The sequence below is a fragment of the Harmonia axyridis genome, chromosome 2 (genome assembly GCF_914767665.1).
Source record: "Harmonia axyridis chromosome 2, icHarAxyr1.1, whole genome shotgun sequence".
Taxonomy (NCBI): Eukaryota; Metazoa; Arthropoda; class Insecta; order Coleoptera; family Coccinellidae; genus Harmonia; species Harmonia axyridis.
In genome coordinates, this window is record NC_059502.1 from 17,098,793 (window position 1) to 17,126,760 (window position 27,968).

The window sequence follows — 27,968 nt, forward strand, 5'->3', positions numbered from 1 at the left end:
GGGGCTATGTAAAGTCATTGGTCTATGCGGATAAGCCACAAACCCTTGACCATTTGAAAGACAACATTCGCCGTGTTATTGCCGATATACGGCCACAAATGTTGGAAAAAGTCATCGAAAATTGGACGTCCAGATTGGACTACATCCGAGCCAGCCGTGGCGGTCATATGCCAGAAATCATATTTAAAATGTAATACCACAAGATTATCTTTCGGATAAATAAAATTCATGTCAATCGATTAATCCATCGTTGTTTTATTGCAATTTAAAGTTCTATAGCTCTAATAAAAACACCCTTTATAAACAAGCTTCGTTTTAGAGATACATCTTATTATGGGATAGGGATTCAGTTTGGGTCATGAACGATCTAAACTAGTACTTAAAGAATGAGGAAGAATTACTCTACCTATCGTACTGGTACTGGTACTATTTGATATAAGATTGACTGATTCAGTAACCGAGATATGTATATTAGATACTATTCAAGAGGGATGCATCTAGCAGCTGATACCTCAGAAAAATTATTCTCTATCGAAGCTGCCAATTCACCTCCCGTTTTTCCTCGTCTCCGAGACCATTCACGAATTCTTCATTTAATCTGTTCTAACGCGGGCTTGAATGGGATAAACTAAAAGACCCCTATATACCCTGAAGATATGGGATGAGAGTAATAAACTTGTTCAAGATGAACGATAAAATGGGTCGACGTTAAGTAGGTATAAAATGACCCTTCCTCCATAGAGTTGATTAAGACTTCATTGTTTTATCATTTTGACGAGAGAGGCAAAATATAAAAACGTGGATTAGGCCTCTTCTCCCCTATCTATTCAGACTGTAGAATTCCATCCGCGTCATTAGAGGCCATCATTGTTTGTTTCGAGGCGAGCATGTCTCTCATTCTGAGGGATTACGGCCGAAGACGCTATGAAGGGATCACTCTGCCGGAGTTTGTCGAATCCACTTCATCCTAGAACCTAAGGTCTCTTAGGAACAAAGAACGATGAGCCAATTTCGTCCTGGACTGAAATTAGTTATTGGCGACGTTGCTGTTTAAGAGGTGCTCCTCTTTGAGAATAAAACACGCCAAACTGAATGCCGTAAAAGAAGGGAATTAGACACCTCATCTTAAGGATCTTCCTCGATAGAAGTATACGAGTACAAGGGGGATCGAAATCGAGGGGATGAGAGTATTTACTTCGGAACTGTAGCATCAGATATCTTGGAATGAAGCTCTGAAGTGCCATAAATGTGTCACAGTGCGAACAGGGATATGAAAGCTTTTCAACTTTTGAAGCCTTCTGTTTGTCTTGTGAGGCTTTTATTCTTATGCGTTCAGTAGACAGTAGTCAATTCTGATTTTCACAAATCACGTTATCGCCATAGGAGAGAAAACTTACAATGGTTTGACTTTCTGACTGTCCAGGCGAATATTTTCGTAGTATGTGTTGCCGGAAAACGCCGAGTAATTTTTGCTTCAAGAAAAAGTCTTGTGATATTCGAAGCAAATTGATTTCAACCTTATATTACGTGTAGTAAAAAGGAATCCAATATTTTTTCAATAGATGGCTTTAGTTATCTGTATCTCGCTTTGTATAGGGTGTTTTTTTTCGAGGTGTATAACTGTAAGTTGGCATTACTGTTCAAGATGGCGACCGATTTAACAGCTATCAAGTGATTTATTCTCAGTTTGATTTGGCAATTCCTCATGAATAGACTCACTCCTGAACAACGCTTGCAAATAGTGCGATTTCATTTCGAAAATAATGGTTCTGTGCGGAGTACGTATCACGCATTTTATTTTATTTAGCGATGAAGCGCATTTCTGGTTGAATGGCTACATCAACAAACAAAACTGCCACATTTGGAGTGAAGCAAATCCTCAAGTGTATGTCGAAACACCGTTACATCCAGAAAAACTGACTGTTTGGTGCGCTTTATGGGCTGATGGAATCTTTGGTCCGTACTTCTTCAAAACCGATGATGGCCAGAACGTTACAGTCAATGGTGATCGGTATAGAGCCATGATTACTAACTTTTTCATTCCTGAATTGAACAACCATGATGTCCAGGAGCTGTGGTTCCAACAAGACGGCGCAATATGTCACACAGCTCGTGCCACAATCGATTTATTGAAAGACACGTTTGGTGACCGCCTAATTTCACGTTTTGGACCTGTGAATTGGCCTCCAAGATCTTGTTAGTTAACACCGCTAGACTACTTTCTGTGGGGCTATGTGAAGTCATTGGTCTATGAGGATAAGCCACAAATCCTTGACCATTTGGAAGACAACATTCGTCGTGTTATTGCCCATATACGGCCACAAATGTTGGAAAAGGTCAACGAAAATTGGACGTCCAGATTGGACTACATCCGAGCCAGCCGTGGCGGTCATATGCCAGAAATGATATTCAAAATGTAATGCCACAAGATTATCTTGCGGATAAATAAAATTCATGTCAATCAAATAATCCATCGTTGTTTTATGGCAATTTAAAGTTCTAAAGCTCTAAAAAAAACACTCTATAATTCCGATCGGGTTCACTAGATGGCGTAAGAAATATGAGATTTCGTACTACAAAAACTTTTTTGATAGTTTTGTGATTAGTTGATTCAGTTTAGTTTGAGCATGCGTCAAATATGGAGCCTTCATCGAAGAAAGTTTTTCTTCGATAAAGGCGACAATTTAAGCCAGGCGGCTGACAATGTATATAGTGTTTATGGTCCTAATACTGCACAAAAATCATGTGCAATTTTGGTTTCGTTGATTCCGTTCCGATATTTTGGTAACAAAGATGCACCACCCACTGGAAGGCTAATTGTCAAAAATATCGATAAAAATCATGGACATTGTCGAGTCCGACCGTCAAGCACTATTTCGGTGCTAAGTACTGCACAAAAACTTGTTTGGAACCATTTGCATAAGGCTGAACTCAATAATAAGCTCGGTGTATGGGTATAGACAGAAAAAATCTCATGACTGAGTACAGCTGCTGAATCGCACCAAAATCTACCCATTTTTGAAGCAATTGATGGAGGGTGGAACTTACGACAACGTCAAGCGAAAACGGTCGTAGTCGAAACACGGTAAGCCTGCGCAAGCGGTGGCCAAGTTAAGATTGACCGCCAGGAAGGTTTTGCCTGTGTGGGATTGGCAGAGAATTATCTACTATGAGCCTCTACTCTATAGCAGAACTGTTAATTCTGAACTATACTGTCCATAATTGGAACGTCTGAAGGATGCAATCGCCCAGAAGCGGCCAGCTTTGGCTAATAGAAGAGGAATTGTGTTCCATCAGGACAACTCCAGGCCATACACATCGATAGTGACTCGCCAAAAGCTCTGGGAGTTTGGTTGGGAGGTTGTTATAATAATAAACTTATAGTCTGGACCTGGCAACAAGTGATTACCATCTGTTCTTGTCGATGGCGATCAATTTTACTGGTGAAAAATTTGCTTCAACAGGGGCTTGTGAAAATAAATAAAAATGACACCCCTTCTAATATATTGTGCAATTATAAGACCCAATACCTTTCGACTGAAGTAAAGTTGCAACCACACTATTGACTTGATGTTTTTGATGAATAGGTAGTCGTTTCCGTAACAATCCCAAGACCTTCATCGGTGTATTTATTTCGAATTTACAGGATGTCCCAAATTCAATTACCATTTTACAGATAAAGAGGATAGTTGGTGTTTTGTAAATAGGTCTAAATTTTAGGTATGGATAATTTATGAAAATTTTTCGGCAAAAAATTTTTCAGGTGAGATCGAAATTCGACTGATCAGAGATCGTCAATTCTGACACCGCTCACCGATTCTTCCTAGAGCTTACCGTTTAGAGGAAAATTGAACTCGAAATATGGGAATAAATTGAATTTCCACTCAATAAAAACGTTTTTCAAACATCAGGTTCCGATCCAACACATACTGAGGTTTCAAAGGCATACCTTACGTCCAGGAAAAGTAGTAGCCTCGGGAATATTATCAATTTTTTTCCCGAAAATTTCAAGTTTTCACGTATAATTTCTGAAATAATGTACTGATCGCCCAACTGCAAGCATGTTCGTGATCTACATAGTCGAACCAATCAATAAAATGATACAATATTCCCATAAAGGATCTTTTATTTTTTTTTTAATTTTCTAAGGGTTAGGTATGGAAAATTTTTCAAGAAAAAATTTCTCAGGTGAAATCGAAATTCGACTAATCAGGAATCGTCAATTAGCACCACTCACCGTTTCTTCGTAGAGCTCCCGGTTTTGAGGAAATTTGAACTCGAAATTCTAGAAAAAATTGAAATTCCCTTCAAAAATTGTTATATCTTCTCAGGTGCGGATCCACGGGGGGGGGGGTGGGAACTGGGGGAACGTTCCCCCCCCAAATGGCCCGGGCACCTCTTAAATGTTGCCGGCCCTCCTAGAATTTGACATACTAAGGCTCGAATAATTACAAGATCATCAAGAATTTCACCTTCATTACATTTTGTGAAAACTCATATTAATGAACGGCAAGAAAAATTGCGTCCGAAAATGGCAGAAGTGTCTTGGATCCACATTTTCAGTATTTTGAGTATCTAAAAGTCCCCCCCCCCCAAAAGTGTGGCCTGGATCCGCGCCTGTATCTTCTGAATTATTCGTCACAGACCCTACAAATATAAACGTTTTCCAAACATCAAGTTCCGGTCCAAAACATCCAAAACGGTTTCAAGGGCGTAGCTCACGTCCAGGAAATGTTAGAGCCGCGGGAATATTATCAATTTTTTTCTCAAAAATTTCAGATTTTTACCTATAATTTCTGAAATCATGTACTGATCGTCCAACTGCAAGGAATTTCGTGATCTACATAGTGGAATCAATCAATAAAATGATACAATATTCCCATGTAAGAACTTTCAATTGTTTCACTTTTCTAAGGGTTTAGGTATAATTTTACGAAAATTTGAAATATAACTAATATAAGCAATGGTTGTCAATTGTGATACGCCCCTGATCAGTTGTATGTTCTTCTTTATAATCATAACGGATTTCTCAAAATCTAAAAAATTTATCCCGTACGTCCAATTCTATGTTTAACTGTCAAATTAATAGTTATGTCAGATGCCATACTTTAAGGTTGAAGCTTGAAGCAACTGACAACAAATGAGGAAGTTGGAAGATTAATAAACAATTTTCAAAATAATGTAGATTTTGTTTGTAAGGTATGAAATTTGATATAATACAAGAAAAATCATGGCTCAAAGTTCTACAAGCGGTACTGCACCTAGACGCCACCTCAGGGAAAATGATTCAGTATCCATCAGTTCTAGGGTGGCAGATATTGCTGAGTGGGAGGCAAATGAGGTATATTTTTCATAATGCTATCACCTTTTTCTTCTTCAAATAATATAAGAAATGGCTATAGTCATTATGTATCGTTTTCCAAATAATGTTTAATTCATGCTGTCAACTTTCGAAACAGTTAAACTTTATAAAAATTCAATGAAAAACAGAGGTCTAATTTTGACAAATCAATAAAGTTTTTTTTAAATACCACGTATATACTAAATACCACTTTAGTCAACGTAATGTGTCATCTGAAGTTATTCCTGAAATTATCTAGTAATGTATATGCATTTTACTACCACTAAAATGCATATCTTTACTGTATTCTATATTTATGTTTTTTTCTGTATACCAGGTTATAAATGATATATTTTTTTGTTAATTTAGATTATGATATTGAGTTGAAGATCTAGTCGAATATTGTAGGCCCCAGTGCCAATTTTTATTCACCGCTTACAGGTCATCAATAAAGCTTAATATAATTATCGGTAATAATTACCAAATTATAACCATTTTGTTTAAAAATAATCTTAAAAGACAATATTCTATCAATTCCTATAGTTATGTGTCATCTTGTATGTATAGTGAGATTATTCACTTAAATGGTAGAAATCAATTGAATATCACCCAAGTAATAAAATTACAATTTTTTACATCTTCAGGCTCTACGACAGAGAGAACTTGAAGAAGCCCGAGGAAGGGCAGCACAAATGGAAAAAACCATGAGATGGTGGTCAGACTGTACAGCTAACTGGAGGGAGAAATGGAGTAAAGTACGTAACGAAAGAAATAAATCTAGAGATGAATGTAAACAACTAAGAACTAAACTGGATAATATTTTAAAAGAGTCTTCTTGTAATAAGAAAAAGAAAGAAGAACTGGAAATTCAGAATGAACATTTAAAGAAAGAAATAGAAAAAATTCATCTGATTTTACTGAAACATGCTGGCCAGTTTGATAGTCAACTCTTTGAAGCATTGAGTGAAGACCCATTGAAAGATTTTGTTTTTAATAGTTCATCACCAGTTAAGCTTGAGAATGGAGTTTATTCTACAGATAATCAAGATAGTGATACCTTAAGTACAATTTCGAAAGAAATTTCTATAGATGACTATATTTTAAAAGGTGCTGTTCCAAAGTATGTCAATGATTTGAAAGGAGATACTTCTGATAAAAACAGTGACACTGCTCCATCAGAAACAGGGTCGAAGGATAATTGTGATGAGGAATATGTTATTCAAAAATTATCCATGTTGCAACTTAGACTAGATGAAACAACAAAAACATTACAAATAGAGCGAGAGTAAGTTATTTTCTTATGCTCAATAAAGTATGTCATCCTAATGCTATATTCAAATGTGTGTAGTCTGAACAGAGAATTCTTCAATTAGCAACATGAATGAAATACACATACTCTCCCACCTTGTCAATATTGCTTTTCTAAGTTTCTCATATTGAACCACTAAAAGGGTAGGAGTATTTTTTTCATTAAAATAGAAGTAATGGGTGAATACTACATCTCAAGCATTTTATGAAAAGATTTGTTTCAAAAAGATTTTTTTTATTCATATATAGAATACACAGAATGCAGTCTCTAACATGTTAAAAATTAATGAAATAATTTATTCTGTGTGGATAATTTGAATAATTTCCATTGAAAATTGATATTATTCACATTGTTTTATAATTCTAGTGAAAAAACACAATTACATCACACAATAGATGACTTGAAATCGGAATTACAAGAAATGAAGACTAAATGTGATGAATTGAGAGAGCTACGTCAGGATGCAGCAAGGGAACTCCTTAGCATACAAGATCAGCATCAAGAAGAAGTGAGACTTTTAAGAGTAGATTTACAAGATGAAGCAAACTCAAGGGAAGGAATGGATAGAAGAATTAATGATCTACGAGCAGAGGTAATAATAATATACTGTATAATTTCCCTTTTCTTTTATTTTTCTCTTATAAGTTCTCTCAAAAACATTACTTGGGTAGTGACAGGTGAAAGTTATTTTTAATGTTAGCAAATATAATATTCTAATTTTCGTAAACCTCCACTATCGAATACTGAGGCCATAGTTATCAGAATCAAACAGGCGCAATAGGATCTGTCCTTGAACTGCACTTCTCTCTCTCTTCTCTTCGGTAATAACCAGCTTACTGTAATATAGTAAAAGTTAGTTGAACTGTGTTATTGTTATTATGGGCAAAAAAATTGTTTTGTGTTGAAATTAACTTGGAATATCAATGATTTGTTATAAATTAAACACATATCAATGGATTACAGTTGGAACGGCTTCAGGCAGAGAATGCAGCTGAATGGGGTAAAAAAGAACGTCTCGAAACTGAAAAATTAGCATTAGAGAGGGATAATAAAAAGTTGCGAACTGAATTGAGAGATATGCAAGAGAGAATGGAGAGACGAGGAAGACCTTGGCAAACTTCTGACGAAGATGTAAGACATTTACAGCAAGAATTGTTGGATAAAAATAAGGTAAGAAGCTCCTGAACTTTTTAGCTTTTTAAAATATCCTCAACTCAGAAAGTTTATATTTTGATCATTATTTGCCACTCAGAAACATATTTATATTTCAAACTTTTTTGATACCCAGGATTCAATCTGTTATAATATTTTGGTTGAATAAGTTTTGTACAATTCATGTTGTTATGATGCATTTGAAGCTGCCATGCAACAAACTTATGAACAATGTATCATCACATGATTCAAAGACAATTCTTGAATTCTAGCATCTAGTTCCATCTTGACAAAAAAATAATTTGGTTGAACATAGATAAAATAAAAGCTTCCTAACGTTGTTTTCAGTTTGCAGAGAAATAATTTTTGTTTTGTTCATTAATCTAGTATTCTCCAAAATGAAATATTTAGTTGAGATCTTGAAGTGGTTATGATGTATGTAATATAGATTAAAAAATATGACATTTTGGCGGTTTCAACTAAGAGCAATGCGTTATTCTAGCCAATCATTCGGTACTACACTGATGATTATCCTATTTTGTGGAAATTTTTCATTAAAAAAATAAAATACTAATGTCCAATTTTCAAATGCTACCTAGATCTTTTGAGAAAAAAAGTCTCTAAACATTTTTTCTAACAATACTCCCAGGAAATTGCTGAACTTCGACATTCCCAAAGTAAAATGAAAAAAATGGTACAAGACAAAGTTGGAGAGTTAGCCCATGCATCAAGGAGAGCTGAACAGTACGAGGCAGAAGTTAAAAAACTCAGAACTAGGGTAGAAGAACTCAAGAAGGATTTGGCAACAGCAGAAGATGAATTGGATACAGCCACTAACAATGTGAAAAGACTGCAAAGAACAAATGATGAGCTACAAGAACAAGTTGATAATTTCCAGATTCAGTTACAACATCTTCACAGCAGGTGAGTAAATTCTTTTGGGGGTTACAGGTTACAGGGTTCTCTATTTACATCTAACAAATTTTCATGTGGAAGATTCTCATAATTTAAATAAGAAATTAATTAAACACATTAGATGAGATTGATTAACTCAAGCTAATGCAGTCGGAAATTAAGTTTGAACTAAATGTGAAAAACTGGGTTTTTCTGTACAGGGTCCTGCAATAATGTGTTGCACTTCCATAGCTGCCGAACCAGATATCTTAGCAATTTCGTTGGAAAACGGGCTCCTTGTACTTTCATTTCTGTATCTTAGGAAATTATTTCCTAATATACAGGGTGTTCCAAGAAAATATTCAACAAATGGGTGGTTTTTCATATGGATCATCCTGTATATTTTCAATGACCTCAAATAGCTCTCTCTTATTGATTGATATCTTATTGATCTCAGTCTTATCTATGGATATCTTAGAATTAATGCATAAGGGTACAGTTTGAAGTTCCTAAATTTTTTCAATTGAGAATGATAGCAGAACTCAATTTGAAATGCAATGACTTGTTTTTCAACAATAATTTCGATTTTTGGATTTAAGTCACAATTATCAGATTTGTTTCGTTAAGCTAAAATGACATCAGATAGCAACCATTATTTGTATCAGATTTCATCTTAGAGTTTTTGATGACTTAATGGAAAAAGTTAGTATGAAAAGCAAGTTGTTTATCAATCCTTGATACTTTATTATTATTTTCTGGGTTCCTTGTTCTTTCTTTATGTTTCTGAAAAAAATAACAGAAAGGTTTTTTGTTACTAATTCATATTATCATTACTAATTCAGATATAAATTATATTTAAATATAAGTAGCGTTCTTTTGAACCAACGTAAGTCATCTAGTTAAGATGAAGTTATATGTCACCGTTCTTTCGTTTTCTGTAGTTTCAGATTAGTTCCCCCATTTGAATTTTTACAATTCATCCTTCTTATACAAACTAACCTAGCTTGCGAGGTAGTTGAGTTAGATTAGATGGGTTAAAGTAATCTCAGATTACTTTGGAATTTTAGATTAGTTCGAAAGAACGCTACTAATATATACTTACATTTGAGTATGAGTTATTTCACACTCTAGCTTTATTATTTACTTTGCTTCTTAGTATGGAAAAGGAAGATGGTGGCGAGGAAATGGCTTTATATGTAGAAGAATCAGAGGTGAGGATTTGTGAATGTTTTATTAACAAGTACAAAATTATGGCTATTATTGATCATTCCTTAAAATATCGAATTTTCAATTATTTCCGATTCAATAATTATAATTCCTTGGTTTTTGGGTTAATCGTTGACTGAATTTCCCAAGCTAATACCAATGGGAATATTTTATTTTATGTGAATATACTAAGGGATAACTAAACATAACCCTATTGATCTAACCAAGTTGTTATTTGAAGAGCTTTCTACTCTCCTTATATTTATTTACTTCGTTTTTTTTTTCATTTGAATAATAAAAATTCAATACCAAGGTCGATTTAAAAAGAAGAATCAAATTTTTCAGGTTACGTAATTCTGCTCCTACAACTTTGTTGTCACATCGAGGAATGCTTTCTAACGAAGAGGGAAGTGATGATGATTTACCGAGTATTCATTATTAATTCGACGAATCAAGTATGATTACAAATCTCTAATATTTATACAATGTATTGTGAAGGGAAAGTCTGCCAATATTCTCACATATAAATTTATTTATTTATTTATGAAAGTGTACATAATAAATGACTCACCTACTAAAAATATTCATGTTTCCTTCCTTGGAAAACTTTAAACCTAATTCATTAAAATTTATCATAATATAAAATGGGTATTTCATAGAATAGTTGCCTATTATGAGAACATTTTAGAAGACTCTAAAAATCCTTTGGGATAAATTTCAAAAGAAGGAACAAATTCAATCTCAAATCAATCAATACTTTTATTTTATAGAAGTGAGTTTTCAGATTATGAGTTTTTTATTTTTCACTTGAAATGTCAAGTGAAGAGCATAACAATTAATAAAATCATTTGTGATTGTATGTTTCATCATAAGTGAATTATGAACAATATTTTTGGTGAAATAAACCAGAAATTCATTCTAGGTACTTTAATTACAAATATAAACTCAAAGATGAATTAGAATCACATAGAGATTAATATTATATTTCGAACATAAATAAACTTTTTCAATGATGCAGGCAGGCAATAAGTGTGGTAATGAAAAAACTGGTACTTAATTTTTTTTAATTAGAATCTACTCACACCATTTGTAGGAGTGAAAATGAAGTAACAAAATCTTTTCATAATAGCTCCTGAAATTTGTTAAAATTTATATTTGTAAATGAATTAAGTACATTTTTTGAAGTAATGTGTTATCCTCGAACTTTTTCACTCTTGTACTATTGTTTATTCTTCAAATTAGTGTCATTTTTCATATGCAAAATATGTTGCTACAAATTTTCACAGTAGGAAAGCATTGTCGTATTTGACAGCTAATCAGTACCTCTAAACTAATTTAATATATTTCTGTTATTCCTTCTGATTTCATTTTCAACAAATTCTGATTGATCCATCTGAACTCCTCACAATGTTTGGTAAACATACTCTTTGTTTATTTCGAATAACACATGTATTGGTGATCAAACCACAAGTGGACGATTGTGTATAATGTGTAGAAGAAGATACTCTTCTTCCAGTCATGGGATTATCATATCCTGTTTCTGATTTTGAAATCGAGAAAAAATTTGGCATTGCACTCTCACCACTTCTGAAGTAATATTGATTGGGTTCATAATTATTGTAAATAGTTTTGTAATTATTTCTTTTCCTAGCAGAATTTTGGTAGGTGATTCTTCCATTACCTGGTGTGATCGTAACACTTTGAGCTTGAGAATTTTTTCCAACAGTATATGTTTGCGAAGGACTAGCAACTGACTTAACTTTTCCTCTGAAGCCCGGAGGAATTCGGTACCCAGAAATACCTGGAATTGTTTGTCCTGATTCGAAAGTATCTCCTTGTCGTAACGGTAGATTAACTTGTGGTTGATAAACTTTTTCCTGATAATTATCGAAATTTGCTTGGACGACTTTCGCATCTAAGTTTCTCATATTTGGTAAAACTATATGTTGTGTTTGACCATTTCTTGTTTGGGCCACGATGTTGTTACTTGACGATTTTTCAGTTTCATTATCTTCATAATCGTATTCCTCAGTTTCATCGTTATCATTTTTCGAAACAGAATTTTCGACTATTGGTGCTGCAGTTTCTCCTGTTTCAGTTGTGGTTATTATCTCATCATTTTGATCTGTTCTATCTCTTGTTGCCTCTTTCTTACTTTCAGTATATATGTTACTATCAGTATTTTGAGTGTTAGATGCTGGAAGTAGCGAAATTGGTTTGAGCTGAAATTGTGGATCAAATTTGATGTTAGTTGAATTTTTGTTTCTATTATTTCCAGTTTGCGCTTGAGCACCGCCACTATATTTTATTCCATATTTGAATTTGCCCTGAATTTGCGATTGCGACTGTCCGTAAACTGAACTGCCTTGAGCACTGGCTGTTCCACCACCTAAGAAATAATTCTTCTGTGCAGCATCCACAGGGTCATCTTTCTTGTGAGGAGAAAATCCAATTTGGGCTTGTGAGGAAGTTTGACCAGAACCATTTGACTGCGCATTAGCCATGCCTCCTTCTTCGCCTCCCTGCACCTGTGTTTGTGAAGTAAAAGAATTTCCACCACTTTGTGCCGCAGAGAGGATTCTTCCCGTATCTGAGAACAACTGCATTTGAGCTTGCGATTGGCCTTTTCCACCATGACCTTGAGCTGCACTTGTAGCCCCCTGTTTACCACCAGATATTTGAGTGAGAGCTCCCCTTTTTCCATCATCGCTTCCTGCAGAGGCGCTAAAGGAACCACTTCCTGAGTAGGTTCCTGTCACTTGGGATTGTGCAGTTCCACCTTCGAGCTTTCCTTGAGCTTGCGCACTCGCTTGCGTCTGGTTGCTGTTTTGAAGTACTGATGCTTGAACCTGTGAATCACCATCGTCACGGGAAAGATTAGAAGGTACCTTAGCGTCAGTTCCATATTGCCCTTGACCTTGTTGAATTTGTCCAGTGCTAACTCCTGGTCTATATTGTCCAGGTGGATACGAACCTTGAGTTTCCCCTGGTTGATATTGTCCTGGGATTGATCCTGGCCTGTACTGTATTTCTCCCGGAATTTTACCTGGTGGGTTATAAATTTGTCCTGGACTACCTTGGGTTCCCTCAGGTTGTTGTAGAACTTGTCCGGGTCTAGATGGTGATGGTTCAGGTGGATATTGAACCTGTCCTGGTATTCTTCCAGGGGGATATTGTGCAGGGGAAGCCCCAGGTAAAAACTGATTATGACCGGAAATGATACCAGGTGGATGTTGTTCCTGTCCTGAAATACTTCCTGAGGGGTATTGAACTTGTCCTGTGGCTGATGTAGGTCGATATTCCTGTCCTGGTGTACCAGACGGATAATAAGCCTGTCCTGGCAAGGAGCTCGGTCCATAATGAATTTGACCTGGTATTTGACTGGTAGGTTTATCATTCGTTGGATACCAAGATCCTTGAGAAGGAGATGGTCTAGAGTCAATTCCAGGCTTCATTGTGGAGTAGGGGTAGATATATCCTGTATATGGTCTATTCTCAGTGGTTTGAATAGTTCCTGAAAAATGGATGAAGTATTTCAGCTAATATCCCGATTATATTTTTGGAAAATTTCGATAAGTCTTAAAAATAAATAATGAATTCTAGCAATATGTGACAGAGATGAGAAGTTATTGAATTTAGAAAACGTTTCCGCTTTTTTCAGTAACCCAACCACTCGATTGATCAGAATTTTGAAAGATTGCATTGATTGAAAGGATTTCAGTCGTTCTGTTCGGTGGAATCAACACGAACATTTAATCAATGGAATAAGATTGCCAAATGGTATTGCTCGATGAAAGTAAAAAATCTTTTGATACGTATTTTGGTTTATTTACATTTGGCGGTTTATATTGACGTTCAGAAAAGTCACTTTAATTATAAGAATTACCTAACATTATAGAAACTCAATTTTTTAAATGTTGGAAAAAGTCGACTTGCCAACTTCGAAATCTAATTGATACCTTGATGTGAGCGGTGTCCATTTATGTCAAATACACCCGAAAACTGTCCAGAAAATCTTCCAGTGTGACCAATATCGTAATCCCCTCCGAATTTGCCTCCAAATTGTCCATGAGTTCCCTGTCCTGGTCTGCCAACTTGTGAAGGATAAGTTGGACCTGTCGGATATCCAGGTTGTGCTGGTCCAACAGGGTACCCAGGTTGTGCTGGTCCAGCAGGATAGCCAGGTTGTGCTGGTCCAATAGGATATCCAGGTTGAGCTGGTCCAACAGGATATCCAGGTTGAGCTGGTCCAGCAGGATATCCAGGTTGAGCTGGTCCAATAGGATAGCCAGGTTGTGATGGTCCAATAGGATAGCCAGGTTGTGATGGTCCAACAGGATAGCCAGGTTGTGCTGGTCCAACAGGATAGCCAGGTTGTGCTGGTCCAACCGGATAGCCAGGTTGAGATGGTCCAACAGGATAGCCAGGTTGTGCTGGTCCAATAGGATATCCTGGCTGAGTTGTTCCACCAGGATATCCAGGTTGTTCGGGTACAATGGGATACCCAGGTTGTACCGGTCCAACAGGATAACCAGGCTGCGCTGGTCCAGTAGGATAGCCAGGTTGCGCCGGTCCAACAGGATAACCAGGTTGTGCTGGTCCAGTAGGATAGCCAGGTTGCGCCGGTCCAACAGGATAGCCAGGTTGTGCTGGTCCAACAGGATAGCCAGGCTGAGTTGTTCCACTAGGATATCCAGGTTGTTCTGGTACAATGGGATACCCAGGTTGTAAAGGTCTTGTGGGTTTTCCTGGATAACTTGGTTGATCTGGATACTCAGGTTTAGCAGGCCTACCGGGATATCCAGGCTGTATAGGTCCACTAGGATACTCAGGGTGTATTGGTCCAGAAGGATAGCCAGGCTGTCCTGGCCTACCCGGATATCCAGGTTGAACTGGTCCAATAGGATAGCCAGGTTGTGTTGGTCCCACAGGAAAGCCAGGTTGTGCTGGTCCAGCAGGATATCCAGGTTGTGCTGGTCTAGAAGGATAGCTTGGTTGAGTTGGTCCAACAGGATAGCCAGGTTGTGTTGGTCCAACAGGATAGCCAGGTTGTGATGGTCCAACAGGATAGCCAGGTTGTGATGGTCCAACAGGATAGCCAGGTTGTGATGGTCCAACAGGATAGCCAGGTTGTGATGGTCCAACAGGATAGCCAGGTTGAGCTGGTCCAATAGGATAGCCAGGTTGTACCGGTCCAACAGGATATCCAGGTTGTACCGGTCCAGTAGGATAGCCAGGTTGTGCTGGTCCAGTAGGATAGCCAGGTTGTGCCGGTCCAACAGGATAGCCAGGTTGTGCCGGTCCAACAGGATAGCCAGGTTGTGCTGGTCCAACAGGATATCCAGGTTGAGCTGGTCCAATAGGATAGCCCGGTTGTGCTGGTCCAGTAGGATAACCAGGTTGCTCTGGTCCACCAGGGTACCCGGGTTGTCTTGGCCGTTCTTCTATACCTGGTTGTATTGGTCTGCCGGGATAACTAGGCGTCAATGGTCTACCTTGCTCTGGACGAGTAAGAGGTCCTGGTCTTACTCCGGGTTGCTTTATTCAAAAATTGATTGATTGAATTGATAACTTTCTTAACTTTCTCATATTATCTATGATGTTTACTTACTCTTGGATAAGCAGACTCTGAAGAAGTTTCCCATTCTCCTGTATTGGTACCACGAACTGGTTCGTATTCAGAAGTTTTAATCGGCCTATAACAATCATCACAGTCGAACGGACTACTTTGACTTTGTGCTTGACCCATTCCATTTGTACCAACTGTAAAAGTGAAACAAACAATTAGTCATAATATTTCATATCAAACTGATATACCTATATATGAAATTAACTCTATTTTAATTATAACGTTCCAAAAATTGGTCAAAACAATAAGATTCCTTTTTCAATCTCTGAGCTTGAAATATTTTGAAGAGACAATGATACAAATTGAATGCATTTTTAAAAATATGAGGAAAGCACCGACGTAAAGTGGAAACTTCTGAGCGCTTGAGCATTCATGCACAAATTGCGTCAATGTGATTTCCAAGAGCGCAAATTGCCCATTGATGACGCTTGAAATTTCTTTACTTCACGTAAGTGCTTTGCTCTTTTTTTTCGATATTCTGCTAGAATTTTTTATAGTCCTGATGATGCTAAATTTCATACTAAGCTTGGAATGGTAAAATTTCAACCCGATTGTTTCTGATGATCATTATGTACTTGGTCTGACAGTGGTGAGCTAATACAAGCTTTATTAAAAAATTATATTTTTATATTTATATGTATATAATTATAGTTGAGATTGTCATACCAACAGTAGCTCTGGATAAACCATATTCTGATTCGGCTTCAGCTTTTCCACTTGAATTATTAGACTGACCAAAGTTCATGTATTGGGACTGTGTTTGTCCCCTCAATTTACCAACAAAATAGTGTCTGGTAGACCTTCTCTTCCTCAAACGTGATTTTATTATATCGTTATCGTCTGGATTGATTGAATCACGATCATTGTTTTTAACTTCTTGAATCAAGTACGTTGGAAAACCTTTGCAAAATTCCCATATTCTTGGACCAGCTAAATCCCAAATCTGTAAAATGATTGAATTTAATGGATCCCTAATAAGGTGCCGGTAATTTTTTTTTTAGTTTCCTAATTTCCAATTTATTGAAGGGCAATGAGTGTACAAAATGAAATATTTGAAGATGAAAAATTGTATTTCATTTTAAAACAAGAAACTCTAAATTCAACCTAAGTAATTGAATATTGAACTAGTGGAAATTTATTCCAAAATTCAATAATTGGCAAACCATTTGAGTACAACTTTTTGGAGAAAATGTTATATACATATAGAAAAATTCTTTTTTACTATGTCCATAGAACAGATTCTCAAGAAAGTTTGTCTATGGATACACCAGTCGCCTGTATGTAATAATACCAATTTTACATACCCTCCTCTTGGATAATTTTTCTTCAGATATATACAATCCTGCTGGTAGTTTCTTTATTGAATGATCTCCTAATCTTCGACTGAAAGATGGTTCCCCATTTTTAATAAATTCTAAGTAACATCCCGAACCAACCAAATCCTTATAAGCTGACATTCTCTGTGAAAAATAAAGGTAAATCTTCGTTTCTAGGATGTTCAAACTATCTTACCGTATGGTAGTCATACATAGTAGTCGATTTCTTTGCAGTTTCATCTTCTAACTTCTCTATTGTGTTCTGTGGAAAACATAAATAAACCTTCAAAAGTGCTCTAAGCAAATAAGGTTGTGAGAGTTCTTTGAAATGTTCATTCAATATAATACATGTTTATATAAAATGACCACTTACGCATTAAATAAAAATTTTTGTATTTTCATTATTTTTGCTATGATATAATTCGTAATAAAATATTTAGGTCTTGTGAACAATTTAAATATCGTGAAGCTTTTCTATCTATCCATAATTCCTACGAATTTTGAATTGTTGACTCCTTTAAAATTCAACTTTGTCGTTTTATTATCTCTTTTGTTATCATATCTTAACTGGAACGAAATTTCAATGAACCATTAAATGGAACAAAATATATGTAATAAATTGATACAGTGATAATCGTGATTTATGTGTATATACAAAGGAGGATATAATATATTGATAATTTCACACTTTCATTTCATAAACCAAAGCGTGACAAATTCACGAATATTATTCAGGAAAAATTTCGGGATGTATACAATAACTTTTTTTAATACTTTTGAATCTGTTAAATTAGAAGTTTGATTTGTATGATTTAAAACTGAAGTAATTTTGGGTGGAGTCAAGCAGTTTTGCGGATTATGTCTTTAGTTTGAATATGTAGATAACTAAACGCGCTAGACGTCCTGACAGTACTCAAACTTTTTTAATTTTCTTCATGAATTCAAAGAAAAATTGTTTTTTGTAGCAAATAATTGTAATATTTTAATAAGTTACAAAGGTAATATGTATTTTAAAATGTGTTATTGTTTCTCTGATGTGATGTGATTAAGTCTCTCACTTCAGCCTTCAAAGTTTCAGAAATATAACTTCAAATAACCCCAAAAATAAGAGCACAGATGTTTCTCACCAAGTCTGCAGGAGCTGAAATGATCAAGATATAACTTGTGCAAGACCGTCAATGTGCTGAAACCATTTGGTGTTTACGAAAGTGAAAATGCATTAACGAATCATGACCAATCCAATATGTATTTATGACTACCAAAATGGTACGCAATTGAAATCTTGCAGTCTTATCGCTGCACCTTTCATAATGGTCAAATTTGTTGATTATCTCCACACGTTTTTCTGATTCTATATAGTCCATAGTTTTCAAGCTATCAGATTATGACACACGAAAATCTCAATGTTCAATAAAAAGCCTCCTTCATGTTTAGCTGCCAAAGACATTTTTGCAATATCTTTGTATTAATTGAAATAACTTCAAACTTATTGTTGTAGGTATTCCTCATAAATCTTCATATTGAAATAAATAGATTTTTTCTTCGATAAAATTCACGTTTTATAACTCAATTAGTCCTGGACCTAACCAGTTAGAATACATTAAAATTACGACTTTTATTCGTCAACAAAGTCATCTTCAAGAATGTTACATATACCCCAATGCTCCTCTAGCTTTCAAGTAACTTTTCTCTAGAAAGATTAATCTTTGCTTTCGAAATAGGTTCAACCGTGGTCCGAGTTCAATCTCGGCAAACAATTTTCTTCTTTAAAGCCAAATTTCTTTACCTGGAGCATTCTATTGGGGTCTGCAAAAAAACGGTAACCACTGGAGCCCAGATTCCCCAAAAATTCCTTCGAAGCTCTATTGTCGAAAGGAATTGAAGAATGGAACAAAAATTCTCAATATCAAAATACAAAACTTTCCCAATCACTCAGTCAAAATGCAAAATATAAATAACTGCTGTTCGAATATTTGTTGATATTGGAAATGTTGTGGTCGAAATCACTACTGCATCAGCAATTTTGTTCCTTAAAATAATTCTGTAAATATCCTGTTCATATTTTAGAGTAGACTATGATTTGAATAATTATTTTATTCTTCACTATTTTTACTTTTCTATAGAAATCACGCACAGCATAAATAATGCTCCACTTTCACCCGATTTTTCCATATGGAGGGTATATAGGTTCAGTCATTACAATGGTCTAGTTGGCTGAAGCCTTGGCTTTGAGATAACCCCGTCGAAAGTTTCAGAAAGATGAAAATTACCAAATACATAAACATTCATGTTTGAAATTGCATTGTAAAAATTAATCAGTTGGGAATATATTCTTCAAATGGAAATATTAATTATCAGCTTTTCCCGGTTAGAGGAGAAAAATTAGTGTAATGTGATCATTTAAAATCGCTAAATGAGTAGTAAGGAAAGCCTCCCAACATATAACGCTCCCTAAGCGTGTTTTTAACAATATCTAGAAAAAGTAGAATTAGGGTTTCTTTTCAAAAACAATATTTTAACTGTAATATAACATAGTTTATCTATCATTATAACAGTTCTGAATCTTCTGCATAACCATAAGTGGTCCAAATCAGGTTTATGGCGTTTTCTTATAGAACTTTAGCTGTAGAATAACTAAGTTATTTTCAAATTAATCTATTGTAATTGATGTTAATATTAAGTGCGTCTTGCTTTTTTGGTGGATATTTAACGATCTAATATTACAAATTAAAATGGGTCCACCCAGAAATTATCACTTACATTGAGTTTTTCCGGATACCCTAAACGCAAACACCAAAAAATCACCAACACATATTTATAAAACATTGGCGCCATAATACGTTGGACATAGAGAAAGCCCTCTATCAAATAAAACTGGATCTATTTCTGTTTACTAGTGACCCTTGACATGGCGTTCGAATCCTAACACTTATCTGAATACCAACACTTCAGAGTCGTTTTATATACATCAATCATTCGAAAAACTCATTCATAATAGGACGAATCTAAGATTATGTAATTAAGGAGAAACGCAGTAATTCCAAACATTCAATCATCAGAGATTCCATCATATTATTTATGTATATGTGAGGGGATCTTTGATGTCTCGTGTCCTATATAATATAACAGATCACCTTGTTGGTTATATCCATTTGTAGCAGTCTTTTTAGATGGGATTTTGTGTTATTTTTAAATGTTAGATTTGAATCTTTGGTGTCGTAACTGAACGTTAGTCTCTCATAAAGAATACGCAGTTCGACAGTTCACTTTATTTTACTTCCACCTAGAGTAGTGTCTTTAGCAAGAATACATCTTTCCTGTCCTAGGTTTCAGTCATCGCAGGCACAAACTTTTGTGTGATGCCTCGCCACGCAACTCGACAATTCCGTGATCAGGATACTTACTATTTCCTATAGATTTAGTTTATGCTCGATTATACTCAACTTCACTCTATCTGGTACCTTCAGATTTGCGTGGAATAGCACTTTAACAAATCACTTGCAATCAATTCCTCGTATATGACCGCTTCGTTTCAAAATAAATGATAAAAGACTTTTGGCGAATCTTTCTCGAGCCAAGTTACGAGGTGCGCCCACTCCCAACAAACCAGGGGTTTGTTGTTTCGTCCCGAGACCGCTGGAAGACTCAACGGTTAGGCAATCCAGCGATCTCTGCCTAAGACACACCATCGTGGAGAGGTGACCCTGTTCCTGTTGCCTTGCAACGACCCCTTTAAATCCGCCGGGGTCGAAGTAGTGTGGGGCGAAAACCCATAGGGCCATCTGTGAGCAGAAAGATCCACTACAGACTATTAGGAATTGCATTTTCACTCGCCCCATGTAAACAAGTAATCTCCCTTTTGATCCTATTGATGTTTGGAACTATTTAGGTATCTTTTTTTTACTGTCCGGTAGCATTCGACATGTTGCATCTAGCCACGCAAAAATCACTTTTTTCACTGTTTTCGTGAAAAATTCTTAAGTTTAGTTCAAAGTGATCGATGATAAATTGGAAAATAAAACTAAAAAATTAATTGAGTGTGTCAAGGATCATACAATACGGTATTATTTGTTTCCTGAAAATTTTTAATTGATTTTTTTTAGATTAGGTAGTAAGCAATTAGGACTGGCCTATTCGGCTTCTCATCTTCAAGAAGGGCTCCCAAAAACATGATGATAATAATGTATACATTTTCGAAGAACAGTCAAAGTCAAAAATTCATCACAATTCAGCGTTAATAATGGTTTTTTTCAAAAAATGGCGTGATCCTTATAAGTTACTCATAGAATAATTTCCTGTTCTACTCAATCATGAGATTGGAAGTGTCCAAATTCCAAAACAACACAAAACAGTAGATATATGGATAATATCACAAAAAAAAAACAAATACATTTTTTAACACCTACGGAAGTGATACCTATGGAGGTAACACCTATGAAATAGATATACAAAATACATTCATTAACCAGCAGATCCTTAGGTATACTTTTTATTTTTGACTTGGAATGCAGATCATGACAGTGTCCGATATTTGTCTGGTTCTGAAAAATCAGACTATATCAAACCAAAAATTGCAGTTCTGTGATATGGTGGGGTGAAATCACCTCTGAATCTGATGTTGAGGTTGTAGTCGTAAAGGTGCCTAGCACTCTTCAGCTGAATTATATTGAAAAAAAACGAGCATAATGCAATCTTTCTCTCTTTTCCATGCTTAACCATCTAGACATTTGCATTTTTGAAGAAATGTACTGATATATTTGCTTGTTTAACGTATCCATATCTTGTTTAAATTCATATATCATGTCTGAGCCGTGAGTTCTGAAAGAGCTACATAGATCCTTCTCTTATAGAAACTAGTGGGGCAATTACTATAGACTAACCCACAATGATAATACATTTGAATCGCAAAGCAGAGTTTTAGGTTTGTGTACAAAAAATGGCTAATTTTATCAGAGGTTTCTTTATAAACGTTTTTCTAGAACAAGGGACTTGAATCTCATCAGCATAATGTTAATAATTACATACAAGACGTGTAGATACATTGCACATAACAAGGATGAATAAATGAGGAATGAGGCATTTAGCCTTTTCTTTCGGTTATAACTCCAGAACGCCTGAATCTATCCCTTTTCTACCTTCTGGTTTCTTCATGCAAATTCAATGAAATTTATGTTTCTTAATCCTATCATTACATTCGAAATTTCGAGGAAAAATGAACAGAAAAACGAACTTTTGACTTAGCTCCTCCTATCCGAAGCAGCAAAAACAAATTCATCATGAGTATTTTTTCCTTAATCAACAAGATGTTATCTCTCACACGAGATCTAATTTGCTCAAAAATGTTCAGCCAAACTGAAGTTACAGACATTTTAATCAGTCAGGTTTCTCCCCTTCCCCTACTCTTATTTGATGTCGTAAAATCGAAAGTGATTATTCAAAAAGATACCCAATTTTCCAGGATTACAGCGATGATATTTTTCCATCAACTTGATATTTAACATTTTTGAGTAAAATTCATTTTTCTTCTCGACGCTATTACGCCCCCTAGCGGTAGAGGTATGAACTTTGAAACAATTCCGGTGTTTTCCTGTACACTTCAGTAGTAAAAATTTTTTCCGCAAGTCTCTACAATGAGTGGATCCTGATTTATAGCCGCTTACCTCGCTTATTTGAACACCCTGTACAGTTACTCAAGATTAATATACCGGCTAGCTCCCTCGGGCATTCTATTCACTAAGATATAAATTCATGTTTCAATGTGAAAAAAATAAAATTTATAAATATCAATAAAAACTTATATTTACTTATGTACAAAGTATTAGCTTCTTCACATAGTTATTACACTGATTCTGTACTCATATCTGAATCACATTCTTCTTCATTGATGTCCTGGGAATCTTCATCTTCCTCTTCTCCGATGTCCTGGGAATCTTCATCTTCTTCTTCTTCACCGATGTCCTGGGAATCTTCATCATCTTCTTCCATCTCCTCTTGATCATCACTACTAGAATCGGAATCTAGAATACAAAACGATACATGACGAAACTTAATAACTTTAAATATTAAAAATTTGCAGCGGTTCAATCAATAAAAATTTTGCAATTTAGATAATGAAGATAATTAAGCTCAATTCAAGGCAATGAAGTAGGGTACTACTTTTGGAAAAATATATTTTTAAGGTGATATTTTGTTTCATATATGGTTAGTGAGAAAATTTGTTCTTACCTCTATCATTGAAAATAAGAGCCTCGTCTTCACTCTCCTCTTCTTTATTTGAAGGAGTTGTAAGTTGTTGCGAAAATACCAAGCCTAGCCGTTTTTTTATATTATAATTTCGCGAAAGTAATCGACTTTTTATGTAACTTCTTATGGGACCCATAATCACTGGAAGGTCTGAGTTTGAATTTAGAAGAGTTGAATGCTCATCCAATAATATTTCCAACCATACAGTAGCAGCTCGAGTTCTGAAAATAATTTACTCATTAACTTGTTGCAATATAAAAAATGTAAACTTTTAAATGTGAAGAAACAAAATAGGAATGTTTTAATTCATCGGAACAGAATTAGTAATCAAAAAACAAAATAATGATTTGAATTGAGTGACAAATAATTGGCATTGGTGTAGCTAGAAAAGTATGGACTCTGGTTCAAAAATTAACATGAACCTCTAACCAAACTGCTTTTGTTTCATCAAGTAAAAATGGCCATGGCTCCACTATGCTTTTTACTGACTTGGTATGTTTGAATTCTGAATACTTACTGATTGTCAGTTCCTTGAATCAAAATTTCCAATTGCTTTATTAATTCACAAATGACATTTATTGGAAGCCTTCTTATCGTGTTTCTGACTACCGGTTTGTTGGTTGAAAGCAGTACTGTCCTTATTATATTTTTATCTTTGCTTCTTAAACCTTGTAACAACAAATGGGCCATATTATTACTTCTAGGTGCAGATTCCTCTTTTTGATTGGATAAATTTTCAAGCCTTTTGAGGAAGGAAAGCCCTGGAGTGGTACTTAATTTTCTTTTTGTGACACTGGCAATATTGGTGAATGGGGTCAGATAGGTAGCATTATTTCCAACAAGTGGATTAATTACTTTGTCTGTTTGAATATCATTCTGTTTTTGTGTATGTGGATGCTCCCTAATGAGACACATCGTTTTTTTGTTATTAGGTTCCTGAAAACAGAAAATATTATTAAAATAATAACATACTTAGAGCATAATATTAATATTTCTCTCCATTGAAAAACATATAGATAGGATTGAGCAATCAAATTTTTCCCAAGCCCAAGAAGACAATAATTGCTTCAACATAAAATATAAAAATATAATAGAACTCATATTAATACATTTATGTAAAAATGTCTTTGTAGTGGAGAAGTGATTTAATTTGCTTTTTATGTAACTTCTGTAATTTGAACATTAAAGCATGAAATTAAAAAAAATTGTACTCACAATTCGTTCAAATTTAAGAATTACGCTGCTACCATGTGCTATTAATAGAGAATTCTCTTTCTGTAGATGACTAGACACAATTGTTATATCATAAATTGGAGCATCTTTTTTCTGGTTGTTATCGGCTACAACCATGATTGTAGATTTTGGCTTGAGAGGTTTAGTACATTCACTGCAAAAAGACATTTATTAATAATTTATTCATTTCCACAATTATTGCAAGCATACACATATACACACAATGAAAGGAAAACACGTCAAGTAACACAGAAATATTAACATCAATATGATAAACAATTAATTATCTGCACAACTTATCATGTATTTTACTTAATGTTACAAATAAATATATGGAAATTATTATTTGATACCCACTTCGAAGGGGGGAAAAAACTTCAAATAAGGGTATAGAATTGCTGTAAATATGTACTTACCCATTGAGGGTAACTTGAAATAAGTGTAATCTCCCATTTGCCAAAGCTGCAGAAAGTTTGGTGGAACCATCTTCATTTGCAGATAATGAAATACTTGTAACATAATCATCCAAAAGCAAGGTAGCAGTTGTATGCACTCCTTCAACTTCATCACTTATATTCCAGCAGTTCAATAGCCGATCACTCTGAAACATATACATATAATACAATTGAGAATCTAAAAAAATTACACAAAAATTAACTCACCTTCGACCCACTTATCACATACTTTGATTCAGTATTTATAAAACCGTTATTAGGTATTGAATGTAAAAAATTTACATTTGATGAATGTCCTAAGAAAGTTTTCAGAAGAGTGTGATTTTCCAAATTCCACAATTTTATACTCTTTGAGGCTGTTAGCAACCTATTAGATTTAGGAACTGCAACGATAGCGGTTATTATGTCACTTCCAGCTTTCCATTCACTAAAATAGACAATTAACACATTTAGGAATTGTGAAAATGAAATAATTCAAGGAAAAATTGAATTGAAATTTATAACAATTGTTCACCTCAAAACAGTACGATTTTGAATATTCCAGGCAACTACATTTTGATCCAATCCAGAATAGACTATTTCTCTATAATTTGGTGATAAGCAACTAACTGGTAAGCTGATGCTGCCATCGATAGTGCATTTGATTCCACCCTTGGAAATTGAATAAATAAGTAATTTTCCTGACGTTGTTCCAATAACTATTTCAGTAGAAGAATCAGTAGTTTTCCTTCTTTTATGTTTTGGCGATTCATTCTGAAATATACAATAAGACATAAAAATTTTAATTGAATGATTTCAATGGATATTGTTACTTAATTTTATTGAGTAAACTCACCTTAAAGTTCTGAAAACATTCAACAAACTGTAAACATGTGCATGGAGATGCTAAGTGAATATCTGGCACATATTCTTGCTCCAATGAATTACTCGCTGTGTCCCAAATTTTTAGAATACCATCTTCATTTATTTTGGCGAAGTACCTGCCTTCTGAATCGAACTGAGAAGTCATTTTTCTATTTAAATTTCACTTATTTCATGTATCTCACATATTCTGGTTTATTAACCTTAAAATTTGAAATATTCATCATAGAATTAATATTAGTAACCGGCAACATGTCATAGACATCGATAAACAGTTTACTTTTTACAGTGGTCTTAGTCAATTTCCGATTCAAGGGTAGGCTGTGCTCTCTACGAAATTTATTCTCATATGTAGGGAAGATCATTATAAATGATTTAGAAAGATGTATTTCGGGGTTATATATGATATTTATTCAGGAATAAATATGAACAATGAAAATATTTTTCTCTCTCAGTTTCAACAGTATATTTTCTATATTTCGAAGCAACTCGAAATAATAGGAATGTAATAGAAGGTGAGTTCATTGTAATTTATGAATAATCCAAGGGCGTAGAAATATGGGGTTACTGGGGATAATTACATGCCCCAAGATTTCCGAAATATAAAATATCAGAATCCTCGCAAAGACGAAAAACGAAAATTTTCACATGAAATGAACCAATAATCATTTTACTTTAATGTATGGAATCGCCAACGAAATTTGATGTGAGTGACGTAGAAAATGTGGCAAACTACTGAAGTTTGGCCAATCTCCCTAATCTAGTTGAGTCCAAAATGGTTGATACTACAAAAATCGCAAGTAGAATCTTAAACGATGAAGGAATAGTCAAAAACGTATACCTAAAATAGATTTATTTTACAATACATACAATGTACACAAAATAATTACAATTTTTTGGTTGAATTCATCGCACGGAAACACCATTGATGGTGATGGCATTGCCAACAGGTTCAGGTTCATAAGTTTCGCTCTCTCCTCCGGTTTCTTCATATGGGGAATTATACATATTTTCTTCGTCTACATTCGAGTAGATCGACGATGGCATTCTGTAACCATTCCTGTCGCTGAAGGTTGAGTAACTCACCACCGAAGCGCTCCTGTCGTCTTTCATCTCGGCACTCTGTATGTTGTCGGTGTTTTTCACAGGAACTGGAGTTTTCCTGAAAGGAGAATCATTAATTAGCTTTAACGGTAGTTGCACAACCTTGTTATATATTTTTTATTATAAAATCAATTTAATTGAATCGTATTTTGGGCGTTCATTGTTTTCGACCGTAGAGTTATAAACATAGATAGAGGGAGTATACGCAATTTATAAATGTCCCCAACATGGTTAGATTACGTTGTCGGATTGTGATATATTTTCAAATCAACAATTTTACTATATCCTTATTATCGAATAATAGTAATTTACGTAACAAGTCCGGAAAATAGGGTTTTTTGGACGAATAGACAAAATTCCAGGACGAGCGTAAGCGAGTCCTGGAAGTCTGTGAGTCCAAAAAAAACATTTTCGGGCGTGTTGCGTACAATATTTTTTCGGCAACCATGTGAAATAACACTATCGCTGCTGCTTTTCATATTTTATTGCGATTGCGATAAAAAAACTTGCAAATTTTTGACAACTAATTTCATATGAACTGTCAGCCGTTATCTCGGTTGCTATGGATTCTATGATTCTTTTCCGGACTAGTCCGGGAAGTACGTACTTTCCGGACTAGGCCGGGAAATGCTACTTTCTCAGAGAAAAAGCGTCCGTAAGTGAGCACTTCCCGGACGGTTGCCGAAAAAATATATTTATTTGAGTGATAAATATGCAAATTTGAATATTTGGAATCTGATATTTTTCCTAATTGTCGAATTTATAATATGCGGAATATATATTATTTTCTGTATCTACCTGCTGAAATCCAAGGTTTGGCAACTTTTGCTCCCCAAGTGTCATTCGTTGTTTCACGTCGTTTGGCGCGCTTGAAGTTTGTTTTCTGAATTTCTGATATATTTAGGTATTCATTTCAATATATTTCGAGTTGATATGAAACTTTGATTCACTATGGGACATAAGAAGTGCGTTCTTTGTTGGGAAACTTGCGAGTTGAATGAAATATCGTATTAGAATATGTTTTCATTTCCGCGCCCTTCATGTCAAATTTGATAGTTCATGTTGGGGACAAAATTTGCTTACTGAAAATGACATATCGTCGGCTAAGAGTGTAAATCTGCTAAGTCCATTTTGAACAATTTCACAGGAGACCAAAAAAACCGTACAGTACAGTGTTATAATAATAATAATAAGAGAGTTTATTCATGAAAATACATTCAATAGA

At 35.0% G+C, this 27,968-nt stretch overlaps 4 protein-coding genes across 5 annotated transcripts in view; 1 reads left to right on the forward strand and 3 right to left on the reverse strand.

Annotated features, from left to right (window-relative positions):
• The first annotated feature begins 5,098 nt into the window (after window positions 1-5,098).
• LOC123672166 (coiled-coil domain-containing protein 102A) lies at window positions 5,099-10,485 on the forward strand. Of its 2 annotated transcripts, XM_045606163.1 has the most exons (7): window positions 5,099-5,341; window positions 5,986-6,626; window positions 7,017-7,242; window positions 7,614-7,820; window positions 8,452-8,726; window positions 9,853-9,907; window positions 10,248-10,485. In XM_045606163.1, the coding sequence occupies exons 1-7, from the start codon at window positions 5,231-5,233 to the stop codon at window positions 10,254-10,256; spliced, it is 1,524 nt and encodes a 507-aa protein (XP_045462119.1). In that variant the 5' UTR covers window positions 5,099-5,230; the 3' UTR covers window positions 10,257-10,485. The 2 variants fall into 2 exon arrangements, with proteins under 2 accessions (XP_045462119.1, XP_045462118.1); XM_045606162.1 differs by lacking the exon at window positions 9,853-9,907.
• LOC123672165 (collagen alpha-1(IV) chain-like) lies at window positions 10,415-19,802 on the reverse strand. Its single transcript, XM_045606161.1, has 7 exons — window positions 19,608-19,802; window positions 17,044-17,109; window positions 16,836-16,991; window positions 16,198-16,474; window positions 15,514-15,665; window positions 13,862-15,440; window positions 10,415-13,416 (listed from the first exon to the last, which is right to left on the reverse strand). Exons 1-7 carry the CDS (start codon window positions 19,680-19,682, stop codon window positions 11,273-11,275), a joined length of 4,449 nt encoding a protein of 1,482 aa, XP_045462117.1. The 5' UTR covers window positions 19,683-19,802; the 3' UTR covers window positions 10,415-11,272.
• Window positions 19,803-22,628: 2,826 nt separating this feature from the next.
• LOC123673474 (WD repeat-containing protein 43) lies at window positions 22,629-26,016 on the reverse strand. The gene is made up of 8 exons (XM_045607970.1): window positions 25,614-26,016; window positions 25,293-25,531; window positions 24,986-25,205; window positions 24,740-24,924; window positions 24,306-24,477; window positions 23,608-24,026; window positions 23,073-23,311; window positions 22,629-22,864 (listed from the first exon to the last, which is right to left on the reverse strand). Exons 1-8 carry the CDS (start codon window positions 25,785-25,787, stop codon window positions 22,686-22,688), a joined length of 1,827 nt encoding a protein of 608 aa, XP_045463926.1. The 5' UTR covers window positions 25,788-26,016; the 3' UTR covers window positions 22,629-22,685.
• Window positions 26,017-26,475: 459 nt separating this feature from the next.
• LOC123672912 (sushi, von Willebrand factor type A, EGF and pentraxin domain-containing protein 1) overlaps window positions 26,476-27,968 on the reverse strand; it is a 46,826-nt gene continuing 45,333 nt past the window's right edge. The window contains exon 17 of the mRNA XM_045607246.1: window positions 26,476-26,801. Coding sequence (XP_045463202.1) covers window positions 26,546-26,801 — 256 coding nt within the window. The 3' untranslated portion in view covers window positions 26,476-26,545. The remainder of the gene's footprint in view (window positions 26,802-27,968) is intronic.

Bases quoted from the DNA above. Each gene is read 5' to 3' on its own strand.
- LOC123672166 (XM_045606162.1), top strand. From the start codon at position 5,231: ATGGCTCAAAGTTCTACAAGCGGTACTGCACCTAGACGCCACCTCAGG. The intron at 5,342-5,985 runs GTATATTTTTCA...TTACATCTTCAG, and splicing joins CTGAGTGGGAGGCAAATGAG to GCTCTACGACAGAGAGAACT. The intron at 6,627-7,016 runs GTAAGTTATTTT...TTATAATTCTAG, and splicing joins ACATTACAAATAGAGCGAGA to TGAAAAAACACAATTACATC.
- LOC123672165 (XM_045606161.1), bottom strand. From the start codon at position 19,682: ATGGCGCCAATGTTTTATAAATATGTGTTGGTGATTTTTTGGTGTTTG. The intron at 17,110-19,607 runs GTAAGTGATAAT...TGTTTTCCACAG, and splicing joins GGTATCCGGAAAAACTCAAT to AACACAATAGAGAAGTTAGA. The intron at 16,992-17,043 runs GTAAGATAGTTT...TATTTTTCACAG, and splicing joins CTATGTATGACTACCATACG to AGAATGTCAGCTTATAAGGA.
- LOC123673474 (XM_045607970.1), bottom strand. From the start codon at position 25,787: ATGACTTCTCAGTTCGATTCAGAAGGCAGGTACTTCGCCAAAATAAAT. The intron at 25,532-25,613 runs GTGAGTTTACTC...TGTATATTTCAG, and splicing joins AATGTTTTCAGAACTTTAAG to AATGAATCGCCAAAACATAA. The intron at 23,312-23,607 runs GTAAGTATTCAG...AATTATTTTCAG, and splicing joins ATTCAAGGAACTGACAATCA to AACTCGAGCTGCTACTGTAT.